We start from the raw sequence: 15,813 nt of genomic DNA, 5'->3' as shown, positions 1-15,813 counted from the left end.
CCACGGGAGCATTGCATTTATGACTACATCATTTATAGAGTTACCACATTATGAACCCTTTATAAAGTCTTTATAAACACTTTATTAAGCCTTTATAGGACTTTTATAAAGCCTTTATTAACACATCATAGGGCTTTTATAAACCTTTTTCACAGCCTTTATGATCACTTTATAAAGCCTTTATAAACACTTTATAAAGCTTGTCTAGGGATTGTTTATACCTTTTATTAATCCTTTATGAACAATTTATAGAGCATTTATGAAGCTTTTATAACCCTTTTATAGAGAAATTATAAAGCTTTTATAAACCTTTTATACAGCCGTTACAGGGCTTTTATAAATCTTTTACAAAGCCTTTATAAACACTTTATAAAACCATTATAGGGTTTTTAGTTTCTCTTTTGAATTCTTTATAAACACTATATAGAGCATTTATAAAGTTTTTATAACCATTTTATAAAGCTTTTATATGGCTTTTTTTGTACCTTTTACCTTTTTATAGGCTTTTATAAACACTTTATAGAGCCTTTGTAAACACTTTGTAAAGCCTTTATAGGGCTTGTATATACCTTTTACAAAGCCTTTATAAACACTACATAAAGACTTTATAAGGCTTTTATAAATATTTTAAAGCCTTTATAAAGCCTTTATAGAAACCTTTTGCAGAGCATTTATGGACACTTTATAAAGCCTTTATAAACACTTTATCAAGCCTTTGTAGAGCTTTTATATGTTTTTTTAAATCCTTTCTAAACATTTTACAGAGCCTTTATGAACATTTTATAATGCTTTTATAATCATTCTGAACTGTTAGTAAAGCCTGGTTTCAGCTCTTTTAATTTTTCTATGAGGCACTTTTGAGATACACTGCACATTTATTACTTATAAACTCTGCGGGATTCAACCCTGTCTCTGGGAGGAGGCCACCCAGGTGCTCCTGTCATGTCGAGGCTTGAGAACTCCAGCTCTCTCCAGGCTGGTGTTCCTCTGCATGCCATCGGGCCTTCATCTGATCCAGAATGAGGCAGCACAACTCCTCCTCAGCCTTCACAAGTTCAGCCTCTGCACTCCCTTCTGCTTCTTTGAGTGATGCCATAGAAGAATCTTTTTTTTTTTTACTTCCATAAAGAAGAATGTCTGTAATAGAGATGAAGAATGAAGAACTTTTCCATGCCTGGCTCAGTAGTAATCATGGCCCAGTTCTTGCCCTCACTTACACTGGGCGCCGGAACACAGCCACCCGTCAGATGCATGTGGTCCAGATTTGTAGCATCCTTGGCTGCTACAGCTGGGCCAGTTTTGGCCCAGGGTACACTTGCCAGTACACATTGCCAAACCCTCAGCCAACATGCTCATGTGGAGCTCACATGGGTGGAATGTGGGCTAGGTGGGTTCCAGGTGGGTTCCAGGTGGACATGAGCTCCTAGTGGGTTTGTACAAATGTTCTTACTGGGACCCAGTTAGGATTCCCAAATGGGCCCATCGTTACAGCCCACCTTAATCTCACATGGGTCCCATCTAGGCCTCATATGCAGTGTACAACCCAGATGGGGCCCATGTTTAACCCCTCCTGGTTCCATCATTGTCCCTGGTGGGCATCCATTTGTGGGGCCAATGTAGAACCCAAAGACAAAGGATTGTGGTTCCCAGTTAGGCTACCCATACAGGCCCCACACGGACATGTTAGCTGGGTGTATCTCCAAAATAGTAGCTTTACAGGGGCAGGAAATTAGGAAATCAGCTTCATTCCCGGATATTCTGGAGCATTTCTACTGGTCCATTCATCATGAAATGCAAAACAAATGGAGATACAAGGTTTTTGTGTGACAGTGACGATAACTCTAGATGTTAGAGACTCTAGCCTATTTGTGTTTGCCAAAGATGCCTTCTCTGAATGGACAACAAAGCCGGGTAAGTTGCTCTGGAGAAGAGCCGTGAATGTAAGAGAGCTCTAGCGCCCTCTGCTGCTCACTCTGCTTTAGCACAGTTAGATCAGCACTGAGGTGCAGGTAGCGCAGCCTTGTAGTTTGTGTTGTGAGAGGAATTTAAACCTGAAAAGTCGTATATCTATATGGCCAAAAGTTTGTGGACACCCGCTCACCCAATGTTTCTTATGTTTCTTCCAAAAATAAAGAGTACTAAGAAGGAGTTCACTGTCTCCACTCTTGAATAAATGCCTTTCACTGGATTGTGAAACACAGAGACCACCTTAGCTCATATTGAAAGTTTTGGATGGAGCTCCATCACTCCAGAGAACATGGTTCCACTGCTCCACATCCCAGGCATATGAACATATAGAAAATATGAAAGCTAGTCTCAGCAATGGCAGCACATTGATGCAGCTGAATTCGTGAATAGAGGGTATGAATGGGAGTCACTGTGGCCACGCCCACTGAGTGGCAGAATCAGTGTTCAGTGGGAACGCCGCTGTTCGAGCGACTGTACAAACAGAATCAGCAGAAATTCAGTTTACAGAAGAGCAGCTAACATGCTCATGTGGGCCTCACATGGGTGGAATAGGGCTAGGTGGGTTCCAGCTGGGTTCCAGGTGGGCATGAGCTCTTAGTGGGTTTGCACAAAAAACTATTAGGCAGGAGAAACTAATGTATCGCTGGAGTTCACAGAACCGACTGAATTCCAGGCTCTGAAACGTGTTAGAGCTCCCGGAGTGGTGAAGTCATGCTCTGAAAACAGGTGGGGAAAATAACAAGCCCACTGTAGTTGTGAGTTTAGCGACATGCTAAGTTCAAGTAAAAGGGAAAGCAAGCAAACCTGGATGAGCCAGTCTACTAACTGAGCCTGAAAACAGTGGAAAACACTCCCTCAGAGCATTCCCTCAGATATGAGGCCTTATCCTCTAAACAGGGGTGATCTGAGCCTCAGTTAGACGTTCCTGGCAACACGTTGTTGTCCCGGGACTATTAGTTCTTTAGTAATGTGGCTGGATCGCTGTCGAGTCCAGCTGCCTTTACCTAAGCAGATATTCGATCGTGTTCCCTAATAAACGCTGCAAAAAGAATGTTTTGCCACTCAGTCTGACTAAAGGGAGCATGTCCATCCACCTTATTTTCCATTAAACAATGTGGGAGACTGAGCTACTGAGCAAGAACGGCTAGGCCTACCAAACCTGGAACCGGAGCGAGGGTCGCCCACGTCCCTAGCTGGCGAGCCTCTCTGGATAGCAGGGTGACCTGCTCCTGAATGAGAACACCGAGCAGAAGCTGGCCTCAACACACCTCTAACAGTACAGGCAACCTCAAGGTCCCGAACGATACAATTCCCGGTCTCAAATGGTGGTGTCAAGGCTCCTTAAATATCCCCAGTCCCAGGTGTAACTCATAAACCAAAAAAAGAATACGAACAACCGAACCAAAACACACGTGAACACAAAAGAACTGAACCAAACACACATGGACGTAAATGAACCGGAAGTCCTTATTTGGGCCTGTGGGCAGCGGCTTGAGGTCGCCCTGGGGGAGGTCGCGATAACGAGGGTCTGAAAGTTCTTTGTTTAATGTTGTTTGTCTATGCTGTGCGTATCGACCTAAGGCAGATGGGTTCCTCAGACTGAGTCTTTTCTGAGTCTAAGTCTTTTTCCTTGTCTTTGTCGCTACCACCTCCATTGTGATGCTCCCTCATAAGAGGCGTGGACCTGGTTCTCTGTAAAGCGCTTTGTTACAACATTTGTTGTGAAATAAAAATATTAATAAACTTTGAATTTTATGAAATATTTTAATTTTAATTTTTCTGAAAGGTGCTATATAAATAAGGTTTGATTAATTGATTGATTGATTGATTTGTGTGTTGTGTTTGGAAAGCTGGTTATCTCTGCTCTCAATAGCTTTTTTAGGGTTGCTGCCCATCCCCTAAAATACAGAATCGTCCTTTATCTGGCACCTAAATGTTGCGTCCCGTATTGAACCAGTTTTGTTCCATATTTCCATAAATGTCCAGTACAGATGTGAGTGAGCAGAGACACATCCTTGGCTAGATAGCATCAGTGAAGATGATTACATGGCAAATTATAAACTGGGCAAAGCTTATTTTAGTAGGCTGTTGTGGCTTGATTGATTGTTTAGGATGATGATCATTTATGTAATATTTAGTAGGATCCAATAGGAGCCAATATAAATATTATATACAGCTATTTAAAGAAGAAATCATATTCATCGAATAATAGTTAATACATAAATACATTAGTTAAGAGAAAATGATTATTCTTATATATATATATATATATTTCCTACATTAAAAATGTCTGTAGTCAGGTCCGTGGTGGACGTCCCTTACTTTCATTTCCTGAAAGGTGGCAACCCTGATTAGGCCGCTGGTTGGAATGTTGGGTTAGGTTATGGTCAGTGTCCACAGCAGTAGCCTCCTTCAGACTGCATTCACTTTATATAAGACCACAAACCGTCTGCGCGGACATTTTAACTCAAAGACCACATAAGATGCATAAGAAGAGGTGTCTAAATACTTTTTTCAGAAACTGAGCGCCCCCTGCTGACTTATTATTGACCTCACTAAACTCGAACTAACCTGGACGTGAATCCACTTCATCCCCTCACCAGCTTCAGCTGATTGGAGGATTTCTGTGCAATTTCTGCTGCTGAAGTCGACTCTTCTGTTCACTCCATCCTTTACCCCTACGAGGACTCACGAGGACTCATACAACCAACTGCACTTCAGCTTATAAAGTAATGGAGTGGCCCTTTTCTAAGCCCTGAAATGTGTGAACATTAAGGATGTCCCGATCAGGTTATTTTGCCCCCCGATCAAATCCGAGTCTCTTAATGTTGAGTATCAGCAGATACCGATCCGATCCAACCTGATCTCTGTGTGTATAAATAATTCATGCCCACAGTTTAGATCAGACGAGCTGCTGATTAGTAAAATCCCTTTATTTTCAGTATCAGTTTCTATAATCAGAGATTCTGGACTGATTGATTTAGTTCAGTCGAGACTTTTTTTAAAATCACTGTTTTATAGTGTTTAATATCTGATAATCCAGTCTGATCTCCTGATCTCCAGTCTGACCAACACTGCAGTCTGATCACTTTCTGTGTGTGTGTAGTGGTACATACTCTGGATTGATATCTGTGGTTGGTGGTCTACTGGTATGTAATAACTGGTTTATAGTGAGTGAATGTGATTGGGGTTTCTATAGCGTGTGTGTGTGTTAGCATTAGCCTCCACTTGGTTCTGAATGGGATCTTCAGTGCTTGTTTAAGAACAGAGAAAGGTGAGTGAGTGTTTCTGCGGTTCTCCCGCTGGTAAAACAGAGCGCTTCAGAGAGAGTTTTAAAAAGGGTCAGATATTATGGTTTCTTTTCAGGTTCCACTGTAAAATAGCTCCACACTGCAGAACCTCCTTTATTTACCTTCTGAGAACATCCGCACTGCTGCTACCTTAGCCAGCTGGCCGGGGATAACGTCCGTTAATGGTGCCTTGAGGACAGCGGATGGTGCTCTGAACACTGTGGTTAAAGCAAAGACTCAGAACTGGATTAGGATTAAAATAGCCAATACCCGATCCATTAAAATAGGCCTGGATTGTATCAGGGACATCGCTAGTGGACATTATTGTCTGTCCCAGTTGTCTCCATGGTTTGTATTGGATATACAGCAGAACAAGCACATTTCCATTACAGCTGTGAAGGGCTGGACTGAGAAAGATCAGCTTCAGCATGGTTTTCGCACTACTATCACACACAGATATTAGAGTCAGAATACAAAAACATTCCGATATATTCCTTTATCAATAGTTTGGTTACAAAATAATTCCTAATACAGCATCAAGGTGTCGGACAGAGCAGACAGACGATGGACTCTAAAGCAGAGAAGAGAAATCCAGAGAAAAGGCACGTTTTCGTAATGGTCGGCTCAGTCTCCTCAAACATCTTCTGTGGCACTGTAGCATAAAGTCAGTGAACTGTGGAATATATTATGGTTTACATAGAAAAATACACATTTGACAAGGAAATCAGAAAGCTATAAAAAAGAGAAAGAGATAGTTGTAACAGTCTCTGGCCAAATAGCACAGATTCTTCCTAGGGGTTTCATTGGTCCAGGCCCGGCCTAACAAGAAGCCAGAGATCTTCTTATAAACCTGCACGTCTTAAATCACATTTCAGCATATTTAAGACCTGCGCTGTGCTCTTGACAGAGATCTTGCATAGACAGAACTAAAACCTGAACTAACCTGATACACTCTATATTCCTCATGATTTCTTAAAAAAAAAAAAATAGAAATCTGTAATCCAATCTCTAGACTACCAGCCGCCGCATATACAATACATACATCTATGTGGAGCTTTATCAGATTCACAAGGAGGATTTTTTTGGTGTGGTTGGAAGTTAAGGTATCTGTACAAACAGTCCTTAATAAACCCATAAACACGTACCTTTCTCTAAAAATACGCCTAATCTTAAATCGGCCCGGCTGGGAGTTTGCACGTGATTCATCTATAGGTAGTCAGTAGTAAGAAATCAAATGAAAGCTACAGAATAGCTCAATAGCAATAATAACAACCCCCCCCCCCATATCTCCATATTTAGACAAAGCCATCTGAATTTGACCAGGCCATGTGTTTCCATACTGAACACGTACAGTTTGGTTTACTCGGGGAAGAAAGACTCATCTGGAAAAACAATAATAAATACAGTTTGGTTATACAGAAGTTCACACATTTACAATATACATGACCGCTCCCACTCCCACGCTCCCGTACAGCTCCACTGTGAAGCTGAGAGCGTCCTCCAACACACAGTCCTTCCTTTCTTTCACTGAAGTCTTTTATAGTAGTGGCAGCTCCCAGTCTTTCATATGACATACATTATGATGTCACGGTTTGCGAATCAGAGGAATATTCGGGGGGTATATACACTGTGATGTCATCAGTTCATGGGACGTCGATTGTGATGGCATCACCCAGGTCAAATGAGTAGGACCGTAGCATCGTGATGTCATCTTTTGGGAGTGAGATTTGAATGACATATGCTGTCATGATGTCATTGTGAGTCCAATGAGGGTTCGTAGGACATGCACCGTGATGTCATCTTTTGGGAAGTCGAATCAGAGTTCATGAGACGGATTGTGATGACATTGTTTGAGCATTTGCGTGACGTGTTGTGAGTGCTCATGGGGCAAGCATTCTGAGGTCATGACTAAAGTCAGATAGGTTTGTGGGACATGAATTATGAGGTCATCCTTCGGGAGTCAGAGGAGTGTTCGTAGGACATACATTGTGATGCCATCACCTGGGAGTTCATGGGAAACGTGTATAGTGATGTCATCACCTAGAAGTCAGATGAGGGTTCCTGTATTGTGACGTCATCACTTAGAAGTCAAACGAGAGTTCCTGTTTTGTGATGTCATCACATGAGATTCATCTGGGAGAGTTCATGGGACATGTATTGTGATGTCATCATCTAAGAGTTTGCGGGACATCCATTGTGACGTCATCACCTGGAAGTCATACGAGATTTTCTGTATTGTGATGTCATCACATGAGATTCGTCTGGGACGTGTATTGTGATGTCATCACTTAGACGTCAAATGAGTCGTTCGTGTGATGTCATCCTTTGTTGAGCAGCAGCGGCATGGCTGTTCCGTGGCAGGGCACGCACCAGTCCGTTCGCCTGTGGACTTCATGTGAGAAAAATCAGACGTTTTTCTGGGAGCCAATCATCACCTTGGAGACGAAGTTGACGATGGCGCTGGCCGGCTGCTCGGGGTCGTGCTCAGCAAACAAGTGGCACACATTGTCCATGGCAGTGCCCGTCTTCCTGGCCACGAAGCCGAAGACCCTGCGGAGCAGAGGAACAGGTCAGTAAGCGTGCAGCGCAGTGAGAGCGTGCAGCGGAGCGTTCTCTAAAGGAGCTGACTTACTTGGCTGAAGGATATCCGTCCCTCTTCCATCTGTAAATAAACACAAAATGAATCATTAAATATCCTCTTCCATTACTTCATTGCTTTAAACTAAAAAAAGGAACAAGGTTTGAGGCGCCAGAGAATTTGCATCGCCTGGTCCTTCCCCAGCTAGCCAGCACACTCATGCGTGGCTCATGTGAGTGGAACGTGGCCTAGGTGGGTTCCAGATGGGCTCCAGGTGGGCATGCCTCTGAGTATGTTTGTACATGTGTTGTTACTGGGGCCCAGTTGGGCTTCCTTAATAGACCCCATTGTTACATCCTATCTGTACCACCCAGATGGGGCTCATGTAGGGCTGAACGATATGGTAAAAATACTATATCACGATATTTAAAGACTTAAACACACGATATTCATCACAATACATATAAATCACAGACTATAAACATCAGTAGCAGCAGATTCTTATAAACTACTATTCCGATCCTCTCTGTACTGAATACAGTGATTTATACTCAACATCTGCTGCTTTACATCTAATTAACCCTTCAGTCTAATTACACTGTTAGTAATGAAACCTGCAGCTGATCAGTGTTTATTAAGCACTAACAGTCTCCTCCATATGATTAGAGCCTGACCCTGGTGGGCATCCATCTGTGTGTCCAATTTGGAACCCGTGGCAGAATCTTTCTAGTTTCCTAGTTGGGCTACCCATACAGGCCTCACATGGGTATGCTATCCAGGTCCCTTACAAGCTAATTAAGCTGTCAGGCTTTGGTAAATGTTATCTGAGAGCTCAAGAGTTATCTCTTGGGGTGCCCAAATTTGTTATTACTTTCTTTCAGCTTACACTAGTCTGCCTTTCTGAGATCAGGGGACTAGGGGTGCCAAGAATTTCGCATCCCACTGTACACTTCAGTGAGACTGTCCTAAAGATGTGAATTCTGTTTGCTGGGACTGCTGTAACTGCCGCTGTATCAGTCAGGCATAGTTTAACCACTTACTTCCTGTCCTGAGGGTCCAGAGCGCAGAAGATCACAGTGTTGACAGCATAGTGTCGTCTGAAGAAGAGCCTGTGAGGAAAACATGAGTGAGAGGTGAGGAACAGGATGAAGAACAGTGCTTTATTTTTTTTTTGGGGGGGGGGGGGTTTCGGTGTGCATGTCATAAAGGAGGAGAACCACAACCCAATGTGTGCTACTCTCTGTAGGTTCAGTGTAGGTTCTTCATTTGGGAGAACATCTGGTGTTAATGACAGTGCTATGTCATACTGTCCCAAAGTTTAAGCAGATGTCTGCTGTCTACAGCCGTCCTGCAGTGGTGTGGGTTGTCTCCTCCCTCTCAAATGACGCCTGGATTTCACACAATGAACATCTACCATCGTCTCGTTGGAATATCTATCATTTGTTGTGGTTTTCCTTTGACATGTAGGGTTGCTTTCCCAGACAGGGACGTTCTGGGCTAGACAGCAAGCTGGAGAAGATTCCCCATTGGAAAGGACAAGGTAGTCCAGGACTAGGCTTAATCCCTGTCTGAGAAACGGACCCTTAGTGTATATATGGAGAAAGAATGAGCCCCTCACTTCCTCTGGTTGTCCGTGAGCGTGATGCCCTGCGAGGACACTTTAAAGTGGACAACGGTGGAGGTAGGCGGAGCCTCCAGGCTCAGGATGTCTGAGGTGGCTTTCTGCACGGCCTGGAAACCCGTCAGAGACTCCATCTCCACTGAGCCCAGAAACCACACGTTACACGCTGCAGAGAGAGAGAGAGAGAGAGAGAGAGAGAGAATGACTACAGATACCCTTGGCTGGGTGAAAACGCAGTTCTAGTATTATCCAAATGTACAAGTGTCCAAATATAGACTCTTTCGAAAGAAAGAAAGAATAAGCGGGTGTCCCAAAACTTTTGTCAATTAAGTGTATATTAAGCTAAAAGGCCCTATGTAAATCTATGTATCTGTCTGTCTGTCTGTCTGTCTGTCCATATGTCACCCATAGAACTGCACAGGTAGTTCCTTTACAGATGCTTGGTGCACAGGTACCTGCTCCCTGCTTCAGAAGCTCGGCTGCAGAGTTGGTGATGGACTGCGAGGGCGTCTCCACAGCGTCCTCCAGAGGATCTGCGGGAAGAAGCAGACAGGTGATGAGAGTTCAGCGTGCAGATCTGATAAAGGCCAACAGCTTATTTACTCACCAAGTGTAATTATACTGAACTGAAGCTCCTGTAAGAGCTGTACGGTTTACAGTAGAGGTTATATGAAGCCCCCCCCCTCCATTTATATACCTATAAAATTCTCTCATTCTGAACCCCCCCTCCTCTGGGGGTGGGGGAAGTCTGCGGTGTTGTAAATCCGCATGCGCTGTAATACGCTTTAGTGAGTGTTGAGACAGTGAAAGAGTCGAAATGCTCACCTCTGTCTGGAATGATGAGTTTGCATGGCAGAGCCAGTGGTGTGATGGAGTGCTGGTAGACCAGTGCTGTTAGGCTGCCTGTAGCACACACACACATTCAAAAGTTTGGGTTATATAGGTTTACACACAGCGTAAATATATATTTAATGATGCTTAATGATGGTAAATCAGGTGAGCTGCTGCTGCTGCTGCTGCTGCTGATGGAGTTGAACACATCCTCCACGCTGTGCTGGCTGGAGTGGGGGGCGTCCAGGAGAACCCTGGAGGAACTGAGCTCTGTTCTTCAGACTAGCTCACCGAATGAGAATCTCTTGTTTCTCCTTTTTACTGGATTTATGTTCACCTGCTATATCTGATCTGATGAGATCTGGAGCTTTTTCTGAGAGACATGATATAGAATAATGGGATTTGGTGCTAAAAACATCTGCACAGTACTACACAGCAGCACATGCCCTTTATAATGTGTGAAGATTGTAGGACACGTAGACTAATAAAAATGGTCCAAGATGGAGCTTGAAATAAAACCCTTTATAATGAACTTCATGTATATAATAGTGTTTTTCCTTCTGTAAAAAGATCTTCTGAGAGATAAATGGTTTTGTTCCGACAGCATCGAGAGCAACATAAATATGCACAGCTTTAAATGACCAGAAGAGGGCACTCTTCTTAAGGCGTCCAGTGGTATTTTGTTGTTATGTCCTGAACCTGATCACTGCTAGTACCATGGGATTACTGTAATGGACTAAGCTGTGCTGTGTTATCAAATAGCAAGGCAAAACAGCAAATATGATCCATATGGATGAATGGATGAGGTATCGTACCGAAGTAAGGCTCATTGGGACATCCCTTCAGGCGAACTCCTTTGGATGTACACTCAATGAGGAAATGGCGCACCAGCTCATTGGAGAGGTCCCCTCCTAACAGAGAGACAGACAGATAGATAAAAAAGATAGTTAGACAGGCAGAGAGACAGACAGACAGATATATAGACAGACAGACAGGCAGAGAGACAGACAGACAGACAGAGAGGCAGATAGATAGATAGATAGATAGATAGATAGATAGATAGATAGATAGATAGATAGACAGACAGACAGACAGACAGACAGATAGGCAGGCAGGCAGGCAGACAGACAGACAGACAAACAGACAGACAGATAGATAGATAGATAGATAGGCAGACAGACAGACAGACAGACAGATAGATAGATAGATAGATAGATAGATAGATAGATAGGCAGGCAGACAGACAGACAGATAGATAGATAGATAGAGAGACAGACAGACAGACAGACAGACAGACAGCGGGAGAGAGAAATGTCATTAAAAATGTAAACAATTGGAGATACGTTAAAGATAAAAAAGCTTTTCTTTTTTCCCGCCTTTTTCGTGGCTGTTTTGTTCAGGCAGTGGGTGTAAAGTGTAAAGAGAGAGGAGGGAATTCTCCACAGGGCAGGAGGCAGCGTTCCCGCACTCTTCTCCTCTGAGGCGACTCCAGGAGCACAAAGGCAGCAGCGTTGTGTTTCACTCTCTCAACCTGCCACAAAAGCTCGACTTAGGGGGCTATAGCGCGATGATGTCATCACAGGTGGTCACAAATACTCAAGGCTTGATGGACAGCAGAAGAGTTGCTGTGTGTGTGTGTGCTGTGAGGTGTGTGTGAAGTGTGATTTTCACACACCTGGAGCAACGTCTTGGAACACAGTGTTCACTGTACTCTTATTGGCTGAGCCTGCTCACTGCGAGCCAATGGCAAGAGCTGGATAAGACACCAGTACATATGTGTTCTCCCAACTGTTCGAGGCTAAAGTAGCTGATTTGCTGATACCCCACTGATTTGCATGGTGCTAACAGCGTGCCTACACATCATAACACACGTCCTGGAACTGTGTGGAGGCGTCCGTAGTCTCTGATATGTCACTGTATGACACTGCATACTGGAAGATAATCATACAGCTGGCAGATTACAGAGTGTCATACTGCATCATAAACCACATCAGCGAGTCCGTTAGAGCTCACTTAACCACTCAGTGGGATTTGAGGCAAGCGTGTGATGGTCTATGCACTGAACCCCCTTTAACACACACACATACACACATCAGAACCAGGAGCCAGTGACACGACACTGCAACCCTTCAAAATCTTTTCAAGAAGCCCAGAAGATAGAAAAGCTACTTCTAGTTCAACTGGCGATGTTTCCATCCGATGAAAATAGCCAGGCCAGCTCATCCTGGCTAAGCTGGTTGACCAGCATAGAGTATTTTACCTTTGAGTTTGATGGTTTAGCTGGTCTACCAGTGTGACTAACCTGACCCAAATAGTCAACCACTATGTCGACCAGCATTCCCACACTAGTTGAGCAGCCAGTCCAAACTAGTTAACGAGTATGACCAAGCTTGATGACCAGCTAGTCAATCAAACTCAATGAAAATTGACACTATGCTGGTCAAGGGCTAAGCTGGTCAATCAGTTACCAGTATAGGCCATGCTTTCGCCTGGAGGACCAGCTTTTTTTAACCACTGTGACCATCATAGATTGGCTTAGACCATCTTAAACCAGTTAGCAGCCAATAAACAGCTGGGCTTGAGCCGGATTTTTCAGCAAAGACAGTGACGGTTAGTTAATGGAGGCTTTGAAAAAACGGGCAATTAAAAATGAGGAAAATGGCAAAGTCAAGGAAGTTGCATCATAAATAAAATTAGAGAAACATATGGAACACAATTTCATTTTTGGGCTAAATGGCTTGGAAATAAGCCATATGATGCTAATTGGGTAGAAAGTAGCTACATTAGTCTCGTAGCTCTTGTTAAAAACCTAAGTAAAAGCAAAATCCAGATGAAATCCAGATGTCTTCGCTAATTAACCACATTTAGAGAAGCAGAAAAAACTGTGAATTGGATTTTCTGGCCTAAATACTTCATGTAACACTGTAGTCCACAGATGTGTAGATGTAGGTCCTGCTTGAGCTGACAGTAAACAGTACACGGTTCAGTGCAGGTGAGCCTCCAGGACTGAGGTTTGGAAACACTGCCTTAACATATGATGTTGTGGTGGGCCATAATATATATCTGTGTGACAAATGCTTGTCAAACAAAGGATCTAACCTTCTCCAACACAAACCAAGAGCCAGTGACTCAGCGCTGCAGCCCAACAATAGCTTCTACACAAGCCAGGAAGCTAGAAAAGCAGGAGCGTCGCAAAAAAAAACAAAAAACACACACACAGGAGAAACTGTTGGAAACGACACCTATCAGATTCCCTCTCGGAGCTGTGGCTCAGCCATCCTCGACGCTCAGTGTAACAAAAGGCCTCTTATGTGTTCAGGGGAAGCCTGCCAGGTTCTGGGGTTTGTCCACTACAAGGACACTGAATGGAGATCCTTCACTTCACACACTCACGTCACTCAAACTCCGCCCACCTGCCTGACTAACTGAGCTAACACTCACCCTTCTTACTCTGCTGCAGGACTGAGGGAGGAGGTGTGGCCACCTTCATGGCCAGGCCGTAAGCGCCTCTGAAGGAGTGGCTGTCCCGCACAATGAAGCAGCCAGGTATTTTGTCCTTCAGCACGGCGATGGCTGTGTGGAAACAGGTGGGACAATAAGTACAGGTCAGGTGTGCTTATTATTTTTTACTATGCGTTGAGCCGGGCATCCAAACTCCAAACTAGTGGAGATATGCTTAAGGCGAAGGTTCTAGGTCTAAGTTCATTCATACCTTGATCCCTTGAGATGTCCGGTTTGTACCAGTACTTGGAGGTGTCCTGGACAAACTTCACTGTGACCTGCTTACTTGCAAGTACATCTAAAAAAAAGAGTAAAATCAGACACATGCAGAGTGGATAGGATTCTAGAGAAACTTGCTGAGTCAGAACTGTTCACAGTGGTGGTGAATGGACCCAGACATCTAAAGAACTTATTACACCAATAGGTTTCAAATACACTGCCTGAGAGACGTTCTGGACCCCCTCACTAGTTTCTTCACTGTCAGTTCCCACCCACTAGCCAGGATTGCCATCTCACACAGTGCCACCAGCAACACCCTGTACTCTATTCAATTCACTGATGGTAGAGAAGGCCGGCGGCAGGTTCACTGGTGGGTTCTAAAGGGTAAGTAAAATGGCTATTATTGGTGCTGTAGTAATGGTGACCACTCTGAATGACTTTGTTCACATTTTATTCATTAAATTATGCAGAATTATGGGATAAATAGTAGATTTTTAAAAAAGTATTTAATCATGGCAGGTGTTCCCAGTCTTAAGTCTTTCATTTATTTATTAATTGGCTTGTTAATGAGCCGATTTGCTGGATCAGGTGTGTTGGGAAACACTAAAATGTGCAGGCCAGGGGTCATTCCAGGACCAGGTGTTTGGCCGGTCACAATACTTACCGTACAATAGACATGACCTCAATTATTTTTGCTGATCTTGTTATTTCTAGTTGTGCTTACTGACTGAGGAGAGTCAATTAAGGTGAATAAGCTGGTATGTCGACTTTGTTTAATTAATTTATGTTTTTTCATTCATTTTTATATTCCAATTCCAATGTCTGAATTTTCTTAATAATTAAAAGTGTGTTGCTCTTTGAAAGGGTGTAATTGCATTATTATTCTATAATATTATCATTATATCAGTGGCATTAAATGGTCTAAAAATGGCAAGAGTGGCATTTATTGCAATTATTTGAGGGGGGCAGTCACAGTATTGTAACAGGCCTAATTGTGAACATGGAAAATCTGTAGTTCACCTGGCAGTGGGGATGGAGGGCCAGCACTGGTCCTCCCCTGAAGTTCAGGCAGCACGTTGGGGAACGGTATGCTCAGGGAGCTTCCACTGTGGGGACTGGAGAAGCCGCTGGGTGCGGGGGAGGTAGAGCCTAGTGAGCGCTCGCAGTCTGACGTCCTTCGCTTCTCGGGCAGCGGGGGCTGCTGGAATTGGTAGTTCAGGCCATCGACCTCTGGGGCGAAACCCGAAGGACCTGACGGGGGTGAGAAACCTTCTGGCTCGCTCAGGACTGGGCTGCGGCTCAGGGAGTACTGGGCCGCCCTGGTCCTCTGGCTGCCCCGAGGGGAACTGTGAGCATTGGGGGCCGGGTGTGGGTGTGAGTGGGGATGGTGGGAGGGAGGCGAGTTCTGGCTGAAGTCCACTGTGCCTGTGCGCTGGGTGTTGATGGAGAAGTGACGACTTAATAGCACCCCCTCGGAGCAGGAAGACTGAGATGGGCTGGGGAGATAAATGGGGTTTAATGAACATTCAGGCAGTTTTTAACTCCTCAGCTACTCGCACAAGACAAATTTTAACTACACTTGATACAAAGAGGTCTTCTAGAACCACTAGAACCACTATTGGTTCTAAAAAGAACATCTCTGAAACCAATAGTACCTCCCAATAACGTACTAACTAGTAAGACTAAGTAGTGAAGGTGACACAATGGGCACTATAGTCCCACACTGCAATGCGAAACAGAAAGGGAGGAGCTACTTGTGAGAACTTGCAGTGATGCTTGTTGGCATAGCAACACTTCATCACTTC

The 15,813-nt window shown here is 43.9% G+C and overlaps 1 protein-coding gene across 2 annotated transcripts in view; it reads right to left on the bottom strand.

Annotated features, from left to right (window-relative positions):
- Positions 1-5,739: 5,739 nt before the first annotated feature.
- LOC140561951 (tensin-3-like) overlaps positions 5,740-15,813 on the bottom strand; it is an 82,330-nt gene continuing 72,256 nt past the window's right edge. For both annotated transcript variants that reach the window (XM_072687239.1, XM_072687238.1), the window contains exons 18-27: positions 15,029-15,504; positions 14,001-14,087; positions 13,730-13,861; positions 11,104-11,199; positions 10,283-10,360; positions 9,913-9,990; positions 9,455-9,623; positions 8,877-8,945; positions 7,891-7,920; positions 5,740-7,808 (exon numbers count right to left, since the gene is read on the bottom strand). In XM_072687239.1, the coding sequence (XP_072543340.1) occupies positions 7,664-7,808; positions 7,891-7,920; positions 8,877-8,945; positions 9,455-9,623; positions 9,913-9,990; positions 10,283-10,360; positions 11,104-11,199; positions 13,730-13,861; positions 14,001-14,087; positions 15,029-15,504 (1,360 nt within the window). In that variant the 3' untranslated portion in view covers positions 5,740-7,663. The remainder of the gene's footprint in view (positions 7,809-7,890; positions 7,921-8,876; positions 8,946-9,454; positions 9,624-9,912; positions 9,991-10,282; positions 10,361-11,103; positions 11,200-13,729; positions 13,862-14,000; positions 14,088-15,028; positions 15,505-15,813) is intronic.

Source organism: Salminus brasiliensis, chromosome 9 (genome assembly GCF_030463535.1).
Source record: "Salminus brasiliensis chromosome 9, fSalBra1.hap2, whole genome shotgun sequence".
NCBI lineage: Eukaryota > Metazoa > Chordata > Actinopteri > Characiformes > Bryconidae > Salminus > Salminus brasiliensis.
The sequence above is the reverse complement of the archived record's forward strand: the minus strand, read 5'-3'. Positions and strand labels throughout refer to the sequence as shown.